Source organism: Numenius arquata, chromosome 3 (assembly GCF_964106895.1).
Source record: "Numenius arquata chromosome 3, bNumArq3.hap1.1, whole genome shotgun sequence".
NCBI classification, from domain to species: Eukaryota; Metazoa; Chordata; class Aves; order Charadriiformes; family Scolopacidae; genus Numenius; species Numenius arquata.
The window spans coordinates 12,362,772-12,382,560 of NC_133578.1; the positions used below are offsets into that span (position 1 = coordinate 12,362,772).

Below are 19,789 nucleotides of genomic sequence, written 5' to 3' on the forward strand. Positions count from 1 at the left end.
CTTTCAGTGTCTTAAAACTTTTTCAGACTTTTAAACTGTTCAAGCTGTTTGCTTTGCCAGATATGTCCCTCAGTTTCCTTCAGATATTTCAAAACAAAAACACTTTTCAGAGAACAAGTCTAATGGGAAAAAAAAAATACCCACTTTGTTTTAATTCCATTGAAAAGAAAAAAAAAAAAACACTTTTTTTCATGCCCAGTAGCCCTGTGCTTTCAACAGGAATGTTACATTTGGCAGTGAGGTCATTCTAATGTTAAAGAATGCCTTTTACTGTTTTGCTCCTGTAAAGCAAACAGAGCAAGTTTCACCCTGGAGTTGTCTGGGCTGTGATATCTCTGGCATCTGTCCCTAGCAGCTACCAGGGGTCTGGCACACTCCGCATCACAACCCAGGGTCAGGAAGTAGCATTATTAGCAAAAGAGATGTTCTGCCATCTATTGATGCTCAGGCAGTGAGACGGAAGAGGAGGAGAAATACCTGATCCAGACATGGAGGAGTATGAATGGGACTGCAAGATTTAAAAGAAGCACTGTAATACACAACCAAAAGGATCTGTCATTGTTCACGGGAAAATCAGTGTGATGGAGAAAGATGTTGATTTCCTTTCTTATCTTTCTAATAGATGTCCCACATGATATTTGCCTGGCTACTGAAGCCAGAATCTTCATAGGCAGGTGTTCAGTCTTAAATTTTCTGAATGTTGTTGATGACATTACGGAACAGGTTTGCAGACCCCTCAGCCCACGCAAATTGATATGAAGTTAGCTGGAGCCATTCTTCAAAAATACAAAGCGCAAAAGAAAAAAGATGTTTTTCTGAAAAACCCAACATAAAATTTCACAAGCTGTGTATTTGGAATCGGTGGTAGGTATTAACACTTTCACTCTTTGGATTTCTGTACCCTGGTCTTGCATGACCAATTCTGATGGATAGATGGTTGTTGTTGCTTCACTACAGTAGAATTAACAATGTCCACAGAATTGTTTCATTGCAACCAACAGATAACTGGTAATCTGGATTTCAAATGCTGCTCTGAAACTGTTGAACTCAGAGATGTATGTTTTGAATTTTAAGAAAAATAGAAAGTATAGTCACCTGAAGAGAGATTTTATTTTTTTTTTTTGCCATCAGCTGCTCCTCCTCAGATTACTCAGTTCCCAGAAGACAGAAAAGTCCGTGCGGGTGAATCAGTGGAACTGTTTGCCAAGGTGGTAGGAACAGCACCCATAACTTGCACCTGGATGAAATTTCGTAAGCAGGTAAATTGTTTTGTGGTCTGTTTTAACAATCATTGAAAAAGTAGAGCTGGAAAGGAACTCCAATGACCCATCTTGTCCATCTCCCTTCTCCAGGAACTGGCAAAGTCCATGTCATTCCTGTCAGATGTTTTCCTCACCTCTGCTGAAAATGTTGCAATGATGAACATTTCACAGCCTCCATTAGCAACCTATTGCAGTGCTTAAATATCCATGGAGTTAGAATTTTTTTCCTAATTCCAAACCCAAATCTTTCTTGCCAAAGTTTAAACCCGTTGCTGCTTGTCCCCTCCTATAACAAATGACTGTTCCTTTGAAAAAAGCCCTAGAACATGTAATTAAAGGATAGGTCACTTGAAAGATACAGGTATCTGAAAAGTATCTGTCACAGGAATGTTCCTCTCCTTCAAAAATAACCTCTTCTTCATTGATGCTTGGTCTAAAGTTATGTCAGAGGAGCAAAATGCCATGTAATAAGCTTGAGTGAAATGTCTTACAACACAAATGACACCGTGCAGCAATTATGCTGCCGTGAGTGCCCTCACCCCCTAGGTTTAAAGTTCCTTCTATTTGAATTAATTTCCTTGAACTATATTACATGTATCCATCAGGGCAGTTTCTAAAGATAGTTGCTTTAATAAAACCACTTTAAATAAAACCACAATATGCAAGTACTAACTGGAAGATGATGTGCCGTGTTAGGATCAAGCAAATATAAATATGTAGTGTAGCTGCTATACTGTTTATTTAATTCTGAACTCATTATGTTCTCTATAGAACATGAATAAAAAACATCTCGTACAAGAAAGTTTAGACTTTAAATCCAGATGTGCCAGCATTTAATTGAAAGAATTCAAAACAGTTTGTTAGTGCAAAGGGTATTCCGGTGTCCATCTTTGTTAACCCCAAATAACCTCTTACTTTAGGGGAAAGAATGTTTTTTTTCATGAACTCTTGTGTTTTCTTGAAATTCTTTAGTTTCAAGACCGGAGTTAAAAAGCAGCCTATTCATTTCTAAAAAATAGTCTCAGAAGCTGCAGTGGCATTCAGTGTCTTGTTTTGCTGAGCTCTGTCTTAACACGTGGGTAAAATGTGCCCCTCAGAAGTGAAAATTCTGAGTTCATTGTTGAATACAACAATCCTATTTACATAGATTTCAAGGCCATTTTTATATACAAAATCTATTTGATAACAGAGACCAGCAGTTCGTAATACCCATACCAGATCCATAATCTACACCTTTTTTTCCTTTGTAAAATGTGATTTTTTTCCATCTTTATACTTTCTTCTTTAGTTATTCACAATCTAAGTGTTTGCAAAATCATACTTTAAAATGACACAAATTTTTAAATGGCTGATGATGGCAGATGCATGAGAAAAAAAAACTTCAGGAAAGTTAATAAACACTGTAGGAGGACAAGTGAGGGCATTAATTTATTAAATGGGGAGGCAGTTACTATATACTGTGCTGCACCATTATTTTGCTTTCTTTTTCAGTTATACTTACCACACATTGTTTTATTCTTGGATTTCTTCATCTTCTATAAATGTGGTTGATTTCAACTCTATTCCATTCCAAGTCTGAAAAGTGAAAATCACCAGCGTGTTCTTACAATTTTCCTGGGGGCTATTTGTAGTAGTTATTTGAGTAGATCCAGTAAGTGGTGAGTTGTGATTTCAGCCCTGCCACTGTATGCTGCAGTGTGCAGGAGGGACTTGTCCTCTCCATGTTCCTTCCTCACATTCCCTCAGGTTCAAGGGAGCCACAGTGGCCTCTCACAGGTATATTCTGGACAATGATCTTTTGCTTGGAGAGAGTGAATGTCAGAAAGTTGTGACCCATGCTGTTGTACATGATGGCAGTGTAGTGGAGGGATGCTGGAACTGTGCTTAGCTAAAAAGGAGAAAGCCTTCAAAAGCCTCTTTGTTAGTTGAGGAACAAAATTCATCATTTAACATTGCCAGTTGTTGAAGCTTCTTAACTATGACCAATGACTTTCTTTTGGGAACACAGGGATCCAACTTCCTGTTCCCCACAACCATTGCAAGTTACTGAACATCCTTTCACGGCTTTCCCTGCATAACACAGATCTAGTTCTACTAGACTGATTTTTTTATTACTGTTACCCTTTGACTAATTGTAGTGAAGCAAAACATAGAAGCCAGCGTAGAATCTCAGAAGAACAAAGTATGGGGGCAGGGAGGAACAACTTTCAGTATAATTTAAACTGTAATCTTACGTAGTCCCATTTGCTAACTTTCTGTTCGAGTTACTGGAGGAGCATCTTTCTCGGGTCACTTTTGGGCATATAGCGATGCATGTGTTCTATCTCAGTTGAAGAGAAAGCAGGGCAAGTCCTGCTCTTAGCCTTGTAATTTCTTGTTCTCTGAGTATATGAGACAAGATAAGGCAAACTAAATAGCCTTCATTTTAATGAAATTCTGAGAATGAGTTGGAAGAGTCACTTATCTAAGAAGGAAGTGGCGGGAGGAAGAAGGGCATTGACATTATGTTGTTTGTTTCATAAGAACACAGTGTACAGCTTCATAATTGCAGTGTAGCATTATGAGGTTTTTAAATAATTTGTCATGTCTCAAGCTAATACAGATTAAAATCTGTATTACCAATCTCCTTGGCCATTTATGCTGTGATAGCTTTGCTTCAATTAAAAACTAGTTCATCATATGTCTATGGTATTCAGCTGAGATTTTGATTTTTGCTTCTCCAGAAAATAAAAATGCTATAGGAAAACTAAATTTGTGCTTTTTATGTCTCTCTGCACAGCTGTAGCATTACATTTCCATTTCCGGCAACATCACCATAAATTGTTCAAACCCATGAAACTGTTACTCTGATTTATGTGAAAGAACAGAATAAGGCTGGTTAAGACAAGAGGGTAAAAGTCACAGCTATGGGTAACTTGCACATTGGGCCTCTAAAGGCGAATGGCAAATGAATTAGGGAATTTAGAGCTAAACCCTTGTTCCACTGTGGTCTCCGTGAGATATGTGAGACCAAACTTTGTTCTTTTGCCAATTACACAGTTTGCACTTTCAGCCTGTCAAAGAGAAGTTAGAAAGTGGAAGTCTTCTTCCTCAGTGGAGTCCCAGCAACACCAATGCTTCCCGTTGCCTTTGCAGGACTGATGCCATTATAATGTTCCATTGTATTTGTAGATGTTTTGTGTTGATTACACTCTTTACCAGCTGCGCATATTCACTGCTGTAATAGAGTTATCCACAGATAACACTCAAAATGATAGCCATGTATTGTAATTTGAGTTCTTGCAGATATGAAGAAATTTATCGCATAAAATCTTTAATTTTTTTTCTTTTGAATTTGGCAGATTGAAGAAAATGAATATATTAAAATTGAGAATGCTGAAAACAGCAGCAAGCTCACAATATCATCAACAAAGCAGGAACACTGTGGATGTTACACCCTCGTTGTAGAGAACAAACTTGGCAGCAGACAAGCACAAGTCAACCTTACAGTTGTTGGTAAGTCCATAATAGTGTTTTAGATATATACTCATTCTTCAGATAGCACTCTACATTTGCTTTATACATGATAACACGCAAAAAATTAAATAAAGTAATCAGATAAGTTAAAAGACTGAAATGAAAATCTAGTACTTTAAAAAATATCTGGACTGGACAGTGGCATTGTGATAAGGACTATAAGGAAGTTCAGTAGGGCTATACTGTGTTTTATTTTGAAAAATTACTAATTACAGATGCAGGTACAAAATACCTCACTCTAAAAAAAAAAAAAAATGAGAAAAACAACTCAAGCCTCCATTTTTTGGTTAGATACCACTTCTTTTTCCCATTTAATGTTTGCAGCATCCAGATATTTGCTAGACTGCACATTTTAAAACTGTGAGTTCAGGAAGGATTGAAGTGGTTTCTATTAGACTGCAAATTTGAAAACATCCCATTGCTTGGGGAAGGAAGTTTTTATTCATCTAATCAAAATTCCTACCATTGTCTACTGTTTTATAGTGACAGAAAGCAGTGAATAAAGGCAGTCTATTTTTAATATGGAGCCCTTTGTATACGGGCTTTTACATACATATATTTTAAAGCTTCAAACAGCTTTGACAGATGATACATTCAGGCCATCAAGTTCATTGTAGCAGGCTGTGGACAGCTGTAAATAGTTGTAGACCAGTAGACAGTTGCAGTGTGTTTGCAGATAAAACTGCAGCCTGGATCTCGACCAGTTAGCTTGAGTACCAGACAACATCTACAGCTGTGACATCTGGCTCTGAAAGGGCTAATGAACCCACCTTGGTGTGGATACACAGCAAATGGTTTCCAGGGAAATCTAGGGGAGTTCTACAAGCAAAGGGGGTGATATGATTAAAACATTATTCTGTGGGATAGGTATGTTTCTAGGCTCTGTTATCTATGGCCTGCGGAGGGGTTTTGATACAAGGCAGGGGAGGGCAGAGCTTGCCCAGGCATTTGGACAAATTCTAGTTCAACCAGCAAGGCTGCATCCTAATCACACACTCAAGCCTGCGTTGGCTCTGCTGACCTAACAGATACGTGGGCTAGGGAGCAAGTAGAGAGATGCAGGTATAAGGCCAAAGATGAAAATCGGACTCCAATGAAATAAATGGCAAAATACCGTTAACCCAAATTGGACTGGAAATTGATTCCAACATACAGCATTTAATGAGTAGAATTACACCTTCAAGTCCAATATCCACAGCTAAAAAGTAAGTGTCCCTCAGTTGCGTACTGCTGTGCATATTGTCAGTAGAGGCCTTCTGATTATTAAAATGAATTCCTTTCATCTAATCTGTGGCTTTTGTTGGAGTTAAGAGATAACTGAATGAATGAGTATAAATATCAAGTAGATTCCAGCAACATGCCAGAGAATTCAAGAATAGAAGAAAATAGAATAAGTATTTTTCACATGATGCATATATAAATTGTACTACCTCTTCCAACGGTGGGTTGTGCAGGTCAGAAGTACAGCTAGGTCAAAAATAAACACCATGAAAAATTGGTCTTCAAATAATCATCATATACATTGTTCTGGGTACAGCTTTTGGCTCCAAAGGCCCAACACAGCTGATTAACAGCTAGAAGAATGGCAGGAGATTAATTGCTCGTTATATTTCCTTTTTTTCCTCTCTGCTGCAGGCTGCTAACTGTAGCAGGTTATTGGGGAAGATGGATTTTTTTTAGCTGAACTAGGCCAATAATTCCTATTATCTTGTCATGGTGTGAGCCTTGACTCATTATTATATAAGTCACTGGTTTATATCCTTTGGAGTTAATTGGTTTGAAAGTCTTTGAATTCTATAACCTTATAAAGCTACATCTCAGCATCCTGCTTTGCTCTTCCATAAGAAATGTGCCAGAGAACAGTGGGATTCCCAGAGATGCTTTTGGGACAGTTGGGTGAAGAATCCTTACAATGTGACGGAGTTTGCCATTCATTTTGGCTGATGGCAAGCTATCTGTTTCCAACTGAAAAGAATAAATTCCCTCTTGTAAAATTGCCAAGCTCTTCAGTGAGCTTGGCACTGAAGAGTGAGCTCTTCATCTTCGCTGATGTCAGCACTGCCAAAGGCATGACAAAGCCTCAGGATTCCTAGTTTGCTACACATGCATTTTAAGGCCAGATTCTGCCATCTGGTACTCAAAAATGTGTGGAAAGGGAGCAAAAACGTCTTCCTTCTAGCAAATGGGTTAGAATCTCACTACTGAGATAACATCCTTCACCCTGATTGCACCTCCAAAGGTGTTAAATGTTTGTGGAAGTTGGAAGGTAATTTTCCCAAAAATCTACTCCAATCAAAATAGGGAAACAGTACTTCTCTAAATAAGTAAAATATGAGACCTCTTACTCTACCAAAGCTCATGTTTAGTCTTAAATCCCCACTTGTCCATTCTCTGTGCTCCATCCAAACTACTGGGAAGAAACTTGCCCTCCCTGCCCTGACCCCATATTAAGAACAAGCATTTGTGGAGTAAGCCCCAGTGCTAGAGATCAGCTCTGTTTGCCTCAGCTATGTATAACAAGGCTCTGAACTCTGTGTGAGCTGTCTCCCTATGAGTTTACAAATAAAATGCACATCTATGTGTATGCTGTGTGCTCAAAATGCTGCTGACTGACCACAGTCCACAACCAAGTCTTGAATGTATTGAGGGAAACTACAAATAGAGAACATCTGCTCTCTGGAGGAGTGTGTCTGAGCCAACCTAGAGCTTCTCAAAGAGGTAGCTAACAGGCTTGTCTGTTCTGAATTTTAGCGAATCAAAGGCATTTGTTAAAATATAAAATGAAATAAATAAGGAAATAAAATCTCCTTACAACCATGTCTTCAGCAACAAAGTCTTCATGCTGATGGGCAAGCTTCTCACATGAAAGACTCCAATAAGCATTTCCCAGATTAAATTTGGACTGTAACACATGGACATGTAACGGGGAGCAGGTGTCCCAGAAAAGTTGTGCAGTCTCCATCCTTGGAGGTATTCAAGTTCAGACTGGATAAGCATCTGAACAATCTGGTCTGACCTTATACCTGATCCTGCTTTAAGCAGAATGTCTAAAGGCCTTGCTAAGGCTATTTAAGATCTTGGTTTTATGTTTTCCGTTGTCAAAGACCTTTCTTCACAAAAGATAACATTATTGACTTTTCTCCAACCAGAAGACAAAGGACTCTGCCAGGATTCAAATCAGAAATGATCCTGCTATGATTTAAACCCTGAGTCCTAGACGGTAAACTATAGCTGGGTATGATTATTATAAATGATTTTTAATAATGATTTTCAGGGGAAAAAAATCTACCCTGTGTTCCTTTGAATTTGGCTCCTAAAGTCTTAAATTTAACTGTTCACACTGTCAGGCTCAGACTTCAACTGCAGACTTAACTGAACCGAGCAGGGGTTCCGACACTTAAAGAGTTTGAATAGTATATGATCCAACACGCAGTTTGGAGCAGTCGTGAAAGAAACCAACTTTATTCTGAGGGCTTTTTTTTTCCTTTGCGATTTTAATGAATATCAATGAATAAAATGTCCATTACACTCAGCTTCCAGTACGAGCTGTTTGCAGTCCACACACCAGATGCACAGATAAGTAGTCAAGTTAGAGGACACATTGTAATTGATAGGCATTGCAGTGTGGTGATGAGTACACAGCACTGGGATACAAGGACGGGGTCTTGAGTTTCACATTAGAACCATAGAATTGTCTAGGTTGGAAGGGACCTCTAAGATCATCTAGTCCAACCATCAACCTAACTCTGCTAAAAAAAAATAATCACTAAACCATGTCACTAAGCACTATGTCAACCCATCTTTTGAATACCTCCAGGGATGGTGCCTCAACCATTCCCTGGGCAGACTGTTCCAATGCTTAATAACCCTTTCAGTGTAAAAATTTTCCTAATATCCAATCTGAACCTCCCCTGGCGCAACTTGAGGCCATTTCCTCTTGTCTTATACCTGTGACTTGGGAGAAGAGACCGACCCCTCCCCCTCAGCCTCCTTTTCTCCAGGCTGAACAACCCCAGCTCCCTCAGCCTCTCCTCATAAGACTTGTTCTCCAGACTCCTCACCAGCTTCGTTGCCCTTCTCTGGACCCGCTCCAGCATCTCAATGTTTTTTTTGTGGTAAGGGGCCCAAAACTGGACACAGTACTCGAGGTGGGGCCTCACCAGTGCCAAGTACAGGGGGATGTTCACCTTCTGAGACCTACTCGCCACGCTCACCACGCATTGATTCATTGTGTAACTTTGTCTGTACAAGCACTAATAATACTGGGAGACCTGCAGTAGAAGTGAGACATCCAAGTCAAGCAATATCTTCTTTTAAAGGGCAGATTGGTCCCAAAATGCCCATGTGAGCTTTTCTCTATTGTTATGATTAGCTCTCTTTAAAAAGCAATTTCATTAGCTGAGTGATCTCTCTAGGGAGATTTTGCAACGTGTTTCTGCTCCAAAACCAAAATGGCCTTATGTGGGACTGAGCTAATGATTTACCACAGACCCTGTGTCAGATTAAAGTGGACTTCTGTTGCCAAGCTATATAAAATGAGCCACTGATGAGTTTAGTGCAAGACAGGACTGATTTAGGCAAAGTAGAGGCCTCACTCTACAGTGATAACAAGAAATATTCTCATACCTTTCATGCCATTAATTAGATGTATAGGGGTAAATTTATTAAATTTCTGGTTCTGAGCATTTTAGCTGTGTGACAGGAATACCCCAATCTATAACAACTTTTGAAAAAGGAACTCGGTTTGCATACTGGCTAAAGCTGGGTGCAATGACAAAAAGTCAAAAGAATAATGGAGTATTCAACAAGGAGAATTTGGCACCAGAGAAGTATTCTGTTCTGCAGCTATGCCACAATAGCTTCCTTCAGGATTTTGGGCAAACTGCTTTGTGTTTCTATGCCTAGTAGGGGTTTTCTGATGATTGGTGTTTGGTGAATACTTTGGATATTAGTGACATCTTTTACTTTCTTTAATACAGAAGTAAGAACACACAGGAGTTGATTTTGATCAACTTTGTCTTTTATAAATCCTTTAGATTTGTGACAATGTATAAAAAAAAATATCATGGTGATTAGTGAGCTATATGGTAGATACACGCAGAAGAATGAGAACAATATCATTATATCCTCAGAGGCCTAAAGCTAATTGCTATGGTGTTTTTATTACTCTAAGCATTCATATGCATACTATGTACTGTGTCCTCATGGACTGTTGTACAGCGATAAACCAAGTACTTAAGGACACTATATATAAGCATGTTGCCCACAGGCATACAAGTAGTACAACATGACCTCACAAAGTAATACATGCTCCTCTGCATGAGGTTACAATTCCATACTTGAGTTGGGATGGAGAAGTTACTTTCTGCGTGGGAACTGTTACTTCTGTACCTTCAGCAGAATCTGTATGAGCAGAGTCTTTCCAAGCAAAAATGAGAAAATACAAGTTTAGCTTGAGAACAAGATCTGATCGTCACTAACTCCAACAGTCATTGAATATAATGGTAGTATTATTAATTGATTATATGAAGGGCTTGGTCCTGGTTCAACAAGTGACATACATGCATGCTGTATCAGCATTAGTTCTTTGACCTGAAACTCTATTAGACGGAAATGTGGTGGCACAACCAACAGTTCCCAGTGGCACTATCAGCATTTTGTGTGAGTGCTGAGAAGTCTGGCTCAGTGCTTGCTGCTCAGACTGACCTGATCCAGCGGTGGTCAGAGCACTGGCGTTCTCTCTCTGGGAAAGCAAGTGCAGACTCCTGTAAGAACAACCATAGACACTTCTACAGAGAATGTTGCAGCTCAGAATTGCTAACATGAACGCTCTGAAACATCACTTCTTTTAAGAAGCATCAGATTATATCTTGCAGTATCCATGTGATTCTTTGTTTACAATTAGGGTCGAGAATGCAGTGAATTTCCTAAGAATATGTGGGTGGACTCAGTCTCTAGCCTTTAGCCTTTTAAATTCCTCTGGATTGCTGGAGGATTTTTGTTACCAGTTTTATGGTTAAAGGGCAACTAGACTGGTGGTTAAGAAAGAGATGTCTTAAAGTTGCTGTTGCTGCTGCTGCTGTCGTAGTTCAACAGTGTTGTAACTTCCACTGTCAGCCTCCCCACTAATGCTTGGTGGCAAAACTCTGCAGCTGTATCAAAACTAAATTTTCACAGCAAGATAACAACATATAGAGGAAAAACAGCTGATGTTGCCCTCTGCATCAGTGCCAGTACACTGATCCAGATTTATTCCTTGAAGGGCCATCTAGTTTCAATGTCATTTCCACTAGGAGAAATTCCATAGAACTCCCTGCTTAGTTTTTTTCCTGGTACTTACCATCATCTTTCTTCTAATGAAGAAAAGGAAGTATCATGACAGTATTTCTCACAACAAAATTCCGGTAGTTTACCTGCTGTTAAATGCTAAGAATGTCTTAGTTACTAAAAAATGTTTCATCACAACTCCTGCACATGAACATGGAGTTCCTAGACCCAAACTCACCCCAGTGGAGACTTGGTATCTGGGGATACCAAGACCTACTGGGGAAAGTCCTAAAGTTTATTTTGCCTTTCAGTGGACAGGTATCAGAGCTCTAATTCAATCAGTTATCAAGCCAGATGCGTAACATGAAGCAGATGAGTAATCCAAACAGCTTGTTGACTCAGGCACAGGAGCAGATGAAAAAGACTTTAGAAAAAGGGCTCCTGAGAATGCATTATATATTTGTTTGTTCCATTAGGCCTGTGGCAGAAGGAGATGTTCTTGTGCTGAGGGCATTTGCGTGGGAGTGGTGAGCTCTGGTTTCGTTCCCAGCTCTATTCTCCTGCATGTCCTTGGGCAAGGTCATTTTACTCTTTTATGCCTCAGTTACCCCAACTGGCAAAGTGGGAACAACAGCACGAAGCAGTGCGCTGGGCCTCCAGTATTTGTGAGCTACTTTATCCGCAGGTCTCAAAAGGGCGGTTTTTAAATAACTTAGTTTTATGTCAGAGCTTTCGGGAGGAGCAATATGGTGAGGGATCACACTTGGAGGAGACTAGCAGCAGCCCACAGTGTGTAATACAGGGGAGGGGTGAATTCCAGACTCCGGTCCCCTGAGCTAACTAACCTTGTCCGTGTGGTCCTCAGCTCAGCTGGGGTGGTTGCTTCATTAGGAGAAAATTTCTGTTCAACTTTTTTTGTGTTGTTTTGAGGAGGCATTCTTTTCTAGTCTAATGTTGTGCTAAGCCTATGGTAAACTAACATCCAGAAGGGTGCTAACGGGTGTTACAGGGTGTTAAGGGGTAATAATATCTCTACTTATAACACTCCTCTCCCTTGGAAAAAAAAAAGCTGCAGGGCATAGTTTTCCGAGCAAAGCAGAGAGGTCTGCCGTGACCCCGAGCCCTGTCAGCAATAATGCAGAGTTCAGTTATGACCTTTTATGGTTTCGCTTTTCTCCTGCTGATGAATTTCAAATGAAGGCTTTGCCAGTGCTGTCGGCATGGACAGTGTTCAACTGGCTTTTGCAGCATATTAAATACCTTCTCTGGCTAAACAGCTTGTGGAATGGAATTAAATTGTTTCTTTCTGTCTGTTCTTTATCTGGCAGACAAGTATCACAATAGCTAATAATAGTGTTATACAGTAATATGATAACTGGATTTAGAAAGAAACCAAACCAATTTTGAGAATAGATAGAGAAAACTACTTCAGAGACATTGCTTCAGAGCTGTCTCTGTTCATAAAAGAAAAATAACTTTTTCCAGAGGCTGTGGTTATACTGTTCTTAGTTTTCAGAGGCTTTCTACTGGTAAGAGACGCCAGAACCCTGAAAGCTCTTAATGTGCAGCAAACCCCAGCGCCTTGCTTTGGCTCAGCCTGACCCTCACATCAAGTAGCAGAACAATTTCCATTTCCCTGCGCTCAGAGTTAGATAAGGAGATTGCTGCCTTTTTTGGTCTCCTGGAATGGTGCTTGTGTTCTGTGGGCTCTGTAAACACAACCGTGCGGAGAAGGCAGCGAGATCTGGATAGCACGGTTTCATGTTATGTGGGTGTCCTGTATGAGCTGTGGGTTCGCCACCTATGCAGAGAGAGAGAAAGTCCCTTTCCTTATCAGGAGGATTTTTGGGTTACACACCACTGAAAAAAAAAGGCAAGGACCTCAAGTCAAATTTGTGTCATAAATAGCAATGATTTAAAGGCTGACCATGCTTATGCTTTATGCTTCTCAGAGTGTACAAATACAAAATAATTAAAGGTTACTCCAGGCTGTATATCAAAACCTGTTTACCAAGATGTTTCTGAGAATTTGTCTGAGAAAGGAGTGCATCTGAATTCAATTTGGGAGTAAATAAGAAGTGCACTTTTCAATCCTGAAATGGTCTTAAATGTGGCTTATACATTTCATGTGAGGCCAGCTCGTGACCTTACCATCTGCCCTAAGGAACGCGTGCCACAAAGAATAAACTGGAATCTGACCTCCTTGCTCTGGGATAGTGGTAATTTATGTCTCCCTTTGTTGGGAAGTAGTTTTTTTTTTTAATCTGTGCCTCGTTTTCTGGAGCACAAAGTGAAGAAAGCAGTAGAGTCCTCCTCCATATCATCTCCACTCCCCTTTTACTTCCCTATCCGTGGCGTATAGAGTTGCTACTGCTGTTTCCTCGGTGCCACTAGTGTCAGTGACTTTATGCAGTTTCTGCTGCTGTGCAGAACAGTCCCTGAGGCAGGCTGGAGGCCAAATTAGCTGCTTGTCCATCTCCTTTGCCTGCCACTAGGCTTTGGGAGCCAGCTCAGGGTAACTCTACTAATATTACTAAAGAGATTAGGTAGCGAGCTTTGTGCTTGAGTCCCCCTTAGCATTTAACTGTCCAACCTCCAACTCTCTTGTCAGCCTCTGCAGTCACACTATCACACACAAATGAAGTGATCGTGCATCCTAGTAAAAGAGGTATAAGTACTGTCTGCTACAAAGGAGGTAAAGTTTGTAGGATTCTGACCAAGTTCAACAGGACCGTACGGACACGGCCAATTTGACTGTGGCAATCTAGGATATCATAAAGTGTAGCTAAGTCTTCATTTTGCTGTTATGTGTGTGCTGTAAATTAGCCAAGACTGGAGTACCCCTAGTTTCATATAGTTAAGACATCTTACGGTAGAGAATATATACGTGTTTTTTCTTGTTGTGTATAATAATGAAACTGAAGTTAGAGCTCAATGTTTTAAATTAATTGCTTCCCCTATAGAAATATTCACAAGGAGCAGTGTATTTTTGGATGCACTCCCTTTCTTCTAGTTCATGTGTTGACTTGTGGCTATGGTTTGGTCCAGAACAGGAATACCAAAATTGTGGTCCAATGAAGCCTGTATAAAGCCCTCATAATATAAGCTTAAGCATAAGGTATGTTTGTGTATGTAAAAGACTGCACATGACATGCAAATATTGAAGATGGGCAGCTCAAGGACTTTAATGGTATACTAAACACTAAAACAGAAGGACAAAATAGAGAATTGTGCATGACTTCCACACCCCTCCTCAACCCACTGGATGTTTTTATTGGAAGCAGTTAATTGTGCTGATAGAGATTTCATATTTCAGAAGGGAATGTAGTTTGGCAAAATATCCTAGCTTTCAATACAGACAGATGAATAAAGGGTAACCTTTAAAATCCCCATAGAATAAACTGTTGAGAAACAAAACAGACACATGGAGAGACCATCTGCAGGTTCTCTGAATGTGCAGAGCTGTAGAATACCATCCAGCCTGATATCAAATAATTTTTAAGTGTGGTAAAATGGTACATATACATCTTTCATATTAAGAAAGAGCAAAGATTAGGCTTTCGTTCTTGTTTATGATCTCCCACAGCAGCTACTACCCCAGTATTTATACATTGAGCAGATCTGCAAGCGGCGGCACATGGTAGACTTCAAACAAAAACGTGCATCTTTCTGGCTCAAGAGAGTCCAGCCAGGGTTGCAGGTTTTCATCTTTACCTACTGGGAAAAATTTATTAGGAAACTAGAAATAGTCCCAGGGCTGGCAGATATTAGACTAAAGCCATGTAGCATTTTCTTTACCACTGATGTCCCCTTGGCCATGAATGTTTTCTCTCCAGTGCTCACATACCTAAGCCTGGCTTCTGTAAACTATGCTGGCCAAATGGATTGCAGTTATCTAAGCAAGTCATGGAAAGAGAGGTCACTAAGGTAACTGTGGCCTAGGTAACTCATAAATCATGCCCAGAGTTTCATCTGGAAATAGAAGTGTGTTGAAAGTCAGCAAAGAGAGACCATATTTTCAACCAACATAGACAATTCTACAATTCTATGATTCCATGTCCTGCCCAGGAAGCAGGCTACTGTGCTCTGCAGAGACTGAAGCATATGCATTCTTTCCTCCTTCAGTGTAAAATTCGGTGCAGAGCATTAGAGCAAGCTAATGCTTTCTTCTTTTAAAAAAAAAACAACAAAGTCATACTGTCCACATTTAGCCATGTGCATAGCAGATGTCAGAGAATCTGCACTACTTTGACAAACCCGAACAGATGCCTCTATAAGGTGATAGACTACTGGCTTAGCTTTTCTTCAAAGTATTTTCCTCTTGCTATCACCAACTGCCCTGTTCTGTTTGGATTTAGGATAAGTCAGCTGTTACTTATCCAGGTTCTTCTATCTGCATCTTGAGATGATGCAATGATGGTTATATAGGAGGAAAACAAGACACAGAGCTGAATATTCTTCTAATGTACAGACTTTGAAGAGGACAGAGGTAGCATCATTCCCTACAAGGTCTGCACGGATAAGAAATTGTACTGAAAAGACGATGGCTATCGCTGCTGTTTCACTAAAATGATACGATCCATGTGTGCCGCAGAACCAGCTCTCTGGTAGCTGCTGTAGTATTGTACAAGGGTTCTGTTATTGTGAATGGTGTGAGCATTGAATTTGTGCTTCTTGGAGCTCTGAGGAGGCTGGGGCAGGACTTGCAGAGAGAAGAGGGGTGCTGCTGTTCTGGCACCAGGAGATCAAGATTTGGTTCTCATCTTTGCTACAATCTCTCTTTCTAATCTTGGACAAATCATTTAACCTCTCTGTGATTCAGTTCATGGTATCTACACTATAAATTCATGCTTGTTTAAATAGTCCCTTTCATTCTGCCGGAAAATGAGGCAAGTGAAATGTGACAACTAAGCAGGGCATTAAGCCGTTCCAGAGGTTAAGGACATATGGTCTCTGATTTTTGTGTTTAACAAGAGATGTTCTGTATAATGATGACTCCTAGTGGAATGGTGTTTTAAGTGTTGCCAAAATGAATAAAGATAACCTATGTTCTGGCAGCCTCTTTTTTTTACTCCTGGGCATTCTCATGTTGAATGCAGCAGCAAACCCTCCGTGCCCATCTTCCTTCTTCCCTACCAGGCTTTTCCCTCATGCTCAAAAGTTCTATTTATATATCTTTTAATATGCTTAAGTTGCACAGGGAGATGGATTATCCATCACAACTGAACGAAAAGGATTTACAGAAGTTTTTCCAGGGAAATCATTGATCAACAGAACTTGCACTCTTCGGAATAGTGAACTGATATTTAAGAATCTTGATCAGATTAGACTACCCCATTTTCCCTCTCTAAGTAAAACCACAGCAGTCTCAGAGAAGTCCCTCAGTCCAAGAACTAAAGGCATGTTTATGGCAAACTGTGGCTATTTCTGTCTGCTCAGTGATTTTCCTAGGAATGATAATTTGAGTATGGAGGGATAACTGATACAGTCTACCACAATAAAGCTTTAATCAAAGTCAACAGCAGTTTTCCGCAGCATTTGGATGTTTATATTGCTGAGAAAGGGGCTATATTTTTTGGCTGGTTTGGCAGCTCCACCTTTAAGGAGAAAGTGATAATGTCCATTAGCAGTTTTAACCAGCAACACAGAACAGGATTTTATCCATCCATGTCCAGTGTAGCCACTGTTCATAGCATCTCACACTTTCTAACTTTTTCTTTTCATCTTCTGTCATTTTATCCCATCCTTTGATTTCTCATTCAACCTTTGGCCACTAGTTCATCCAGATCAACATCATCATTATTTTGTAGGTTTTGCTAGACTACTTCTGAGAGGATTATTCCCACGGAGGATATTTGTTCCCTCTAAAGTCTTTTGAAGTTCTTAACTTCCATAATTATTTTCTTAATCACTAATTTTTTTAAAAAGTCAACATTCTTCTGTCTTAGGAAAACATTCATTTCAATAACTCTGTAATCATTAAACTTCATTTTGAAAAAGTCATACAACTGCAAACTTTTTGTATTGTGTTAGATGTTTGCATTCTCGGTTGCTTATCCGCACACCTGGTTCTGGTGATATTTGCTCTATTTATGCAAATAAGGACTGTGGGAGCAAGCTTCCAACAGAGGAAAAACAGAAGTTTCCATTTTCCACTTCCCCAACAATTTCCAAAATGCACGTGAGATTAAAAAAATCTCAATATTTAAATGATGTATTCTAAATTGACTTCCTTTTTACCAAAAAGTGCACTAGGCTTCCAAAAACTGCTCATAGACAAAGTCATCACCCTTCAAGATCTCTGTTTCTATACCAACAAAGTGGTTTTGGTATATCCAATACCCAGATAGAGTTGGATAAGTGGCACATTATGAGGCTGTGAAAGGTCAGGAGTGGCCCTGAAGTCTGGAAGCAGATGGAGGGAGCTGGAGAAAGAGCATCACAGCCATGGTGACCGTTACAGAGGTAAACCTCTAAGGAAGTTCACCAAGGAGTGGTTTGCACTATTGTGGGAGATTTGATTTCAGTGCTTGCAGGCGTAGCTGGGACTGCTTTTAGTCTCAGTAGTTTCTGTAACGATGGCAGTGAAGGGCATTAGGCTCCAGCATGGCTTAGCAAGATGCCTAGGGAACTGAACGGCCCATGCTGAGGCCCATGTGGGACTGGCATCCACGTCCGCTAACTCAGGTAAGTCTATCCTCTACAGTTACTCCTTTTCACTGTAGGACAAACCCCTGAAGCAGAGCAATGTCATGGAAAGAAAAGGGCTGTTAGCTATGGCAGTAATTCCCTAATGAAAGTCCTACCTCTTACCTTCATGATTTCATCTAATGTGCTGTGCATATATGTTTTTGCAGATAAACCAGACCCACCTGCCGGAACACCTTGCGCATCAGACATACGGAGTTCCTCCCTCACTCTCTCATGGTACGGTTCCTCTTATGATGGTGGAAGTGCGGTGCAGTCCTACACTGTGGAGATCTGGAACTCAGTGGATAACAAATGGACAGACCTCACTACCTGCCGCAGCACCTCTTTCAATGTGCAGGACCTGCAGGCTGACCGGGAGTACAAATTCCGTGTGCGAGCTGCTAACGTGTATGGCATCAGCGAGCCCAGTCAAGAATCGGAACTGGTAAAAGTTGGAGAGAAACAAGAAGGTTAGTTTTTATCTTTTAAGATAAAAAAAAATAAATCTAAATTCAATTAAATGCTATCTTAACAGTTCCCCAGTGAGGTCAGGCAGCTGTACACGCTCCTTCATGTGTGTTTCTGTGCCATGAATGTTTATGCTGGCTCTAAGTGTGCTGAAGTCCCTTTGCAGACTTCATGCGGGTGCCTGAGCATATGTTTTGCGTGCACCCATTGTGGAAACTTGGCTTCAGGGATCCCAAAATCCTGCCTTGTGAAAGCAGCCAATAATTGGACTTCTGGCTTGCTGTGTGAGTGCTCTCACAGACTTGTGTAGTTCGGTGCACAGGTAATGGGAGGTAAACATAAGTTATACATTCAGACCATGTCCAGCTGGAAAATTATATTTGATGGCTTACCTGAAACGTACTGATGGATTCATTAGTTTATACTGGACGCACCGTGGAAAAACAAGCCATAAGCACTATCCCAAATTTGCATTTGGAAAGAGTGAATGTGCTTGCTGCTAGCCAAGCACTGAATATGCAGCAGAAGCTGAATTAGCCTCTCATACCTAGTTGTCATTCTCGTGCTTCGAATCCCAGCACGGCAGAGCACCTCAGACCTGTTGCCTCTACTACACCAATGTCGTGAATTCAAGGCTGTTCTACTTAGCATGTTGGTTTTGCAGTGTTATGGGTGCTAGAAATATTTTTTAGCATTTTTGATTACAGTTGCCCACACTTGTAAAAATATTTTTCAGTATCTTTTGCCTCTGTTTTGTTGTTGGATTTTTACTTAAGATCTCAAAGGACAAATGGGAAGAGCTAGAACATTTTAGAAATTATTCGGAAACTGGTAATAAATGTTAAACACACACAAAGATCAGTATTATTTTTTTAAAAACAGATGCTGAATACATATTTTTCTGCACACCCACATCTGCCTGCTGTGCAAGGATCACTTTGATAGTGATACCACACCAAAAAGCCCAGACCAGGAATAACATATTTTGCCATTTTTCCTGTCTTTGAGGAGCGGACTGTGTGTTGTATCTCTCCCTCCTTACTTTTATGTCTGCAGGGCTTTGGAGTTTTAAGGGTCTCACATAGTCCTTGTGATGTTATCTTTTATTGCCACAGCAAGAAAAAATGATAGCACAGTGGTGCAGATTCACACAACTGTGTAAACCTCTCAACAGACATTTCCAAACAAAAGTAAATCATATTTCTCTTCAAGTGCTAAATTGGATGCATTCTGAGAAATTACTTTCCCCTACTCTAAAGATTTAAAGCCTGATCTAAATCAAGATGCAGCTTCTCTTCAAAAGGGGAAAAATAATATTAACATTGAAAAGGAAGCTAGATGGTATTGGCTCTTCATAATAAAATTCCCTGTGTTTGAATGCCCTCTTTCTTTAGTTGCAGGACAAACACCTTCTAGAGTTGGAGACCTGACTCTTCCCTACATTTGTTTTTCCTACAGCAAGCACCACTTGTGCTGGACCAAAGCAAACAAGATATTTTTCTTTTTAAGACTGAGAGTTTTCTTACACAGATTTAATAGAAAAAGGCTAGAAAGTGTATGAATCATTGTGATGCATATAAAACCAA

General features: G+C 40.1%; 1 protein-coding gene across 2 annotated transcripts in view; it reads left to right on the top strand.

The window, feature by feature from the left end:
- The window catches only part of MYLK (myosin light chain kinase), a 218,319-nt gene that overhangs the window by 168,823 nt on the left and 29,707 nt on the right, over positions 1–19,789 (top strand). For both annotated transcript variants that reach the window (XM_074145668.1, XM_074145670.1), the window contains 3 exons: positions 1,132–1,259; positions 4,604–4,757; positions 17,903–18,205. In XM_074145668.1, coding sequence (XP_074001769.1) covers positions 1,132–1,259; positions 4,604–4,757; positions 17,903–18,205 — 585 coding nt within the window. The remainder of the gene's footprint in view (positions 1–1,131; positions 1,260–4,603; positions 4,758–17,902; positions 18,206–19,789) is intronic.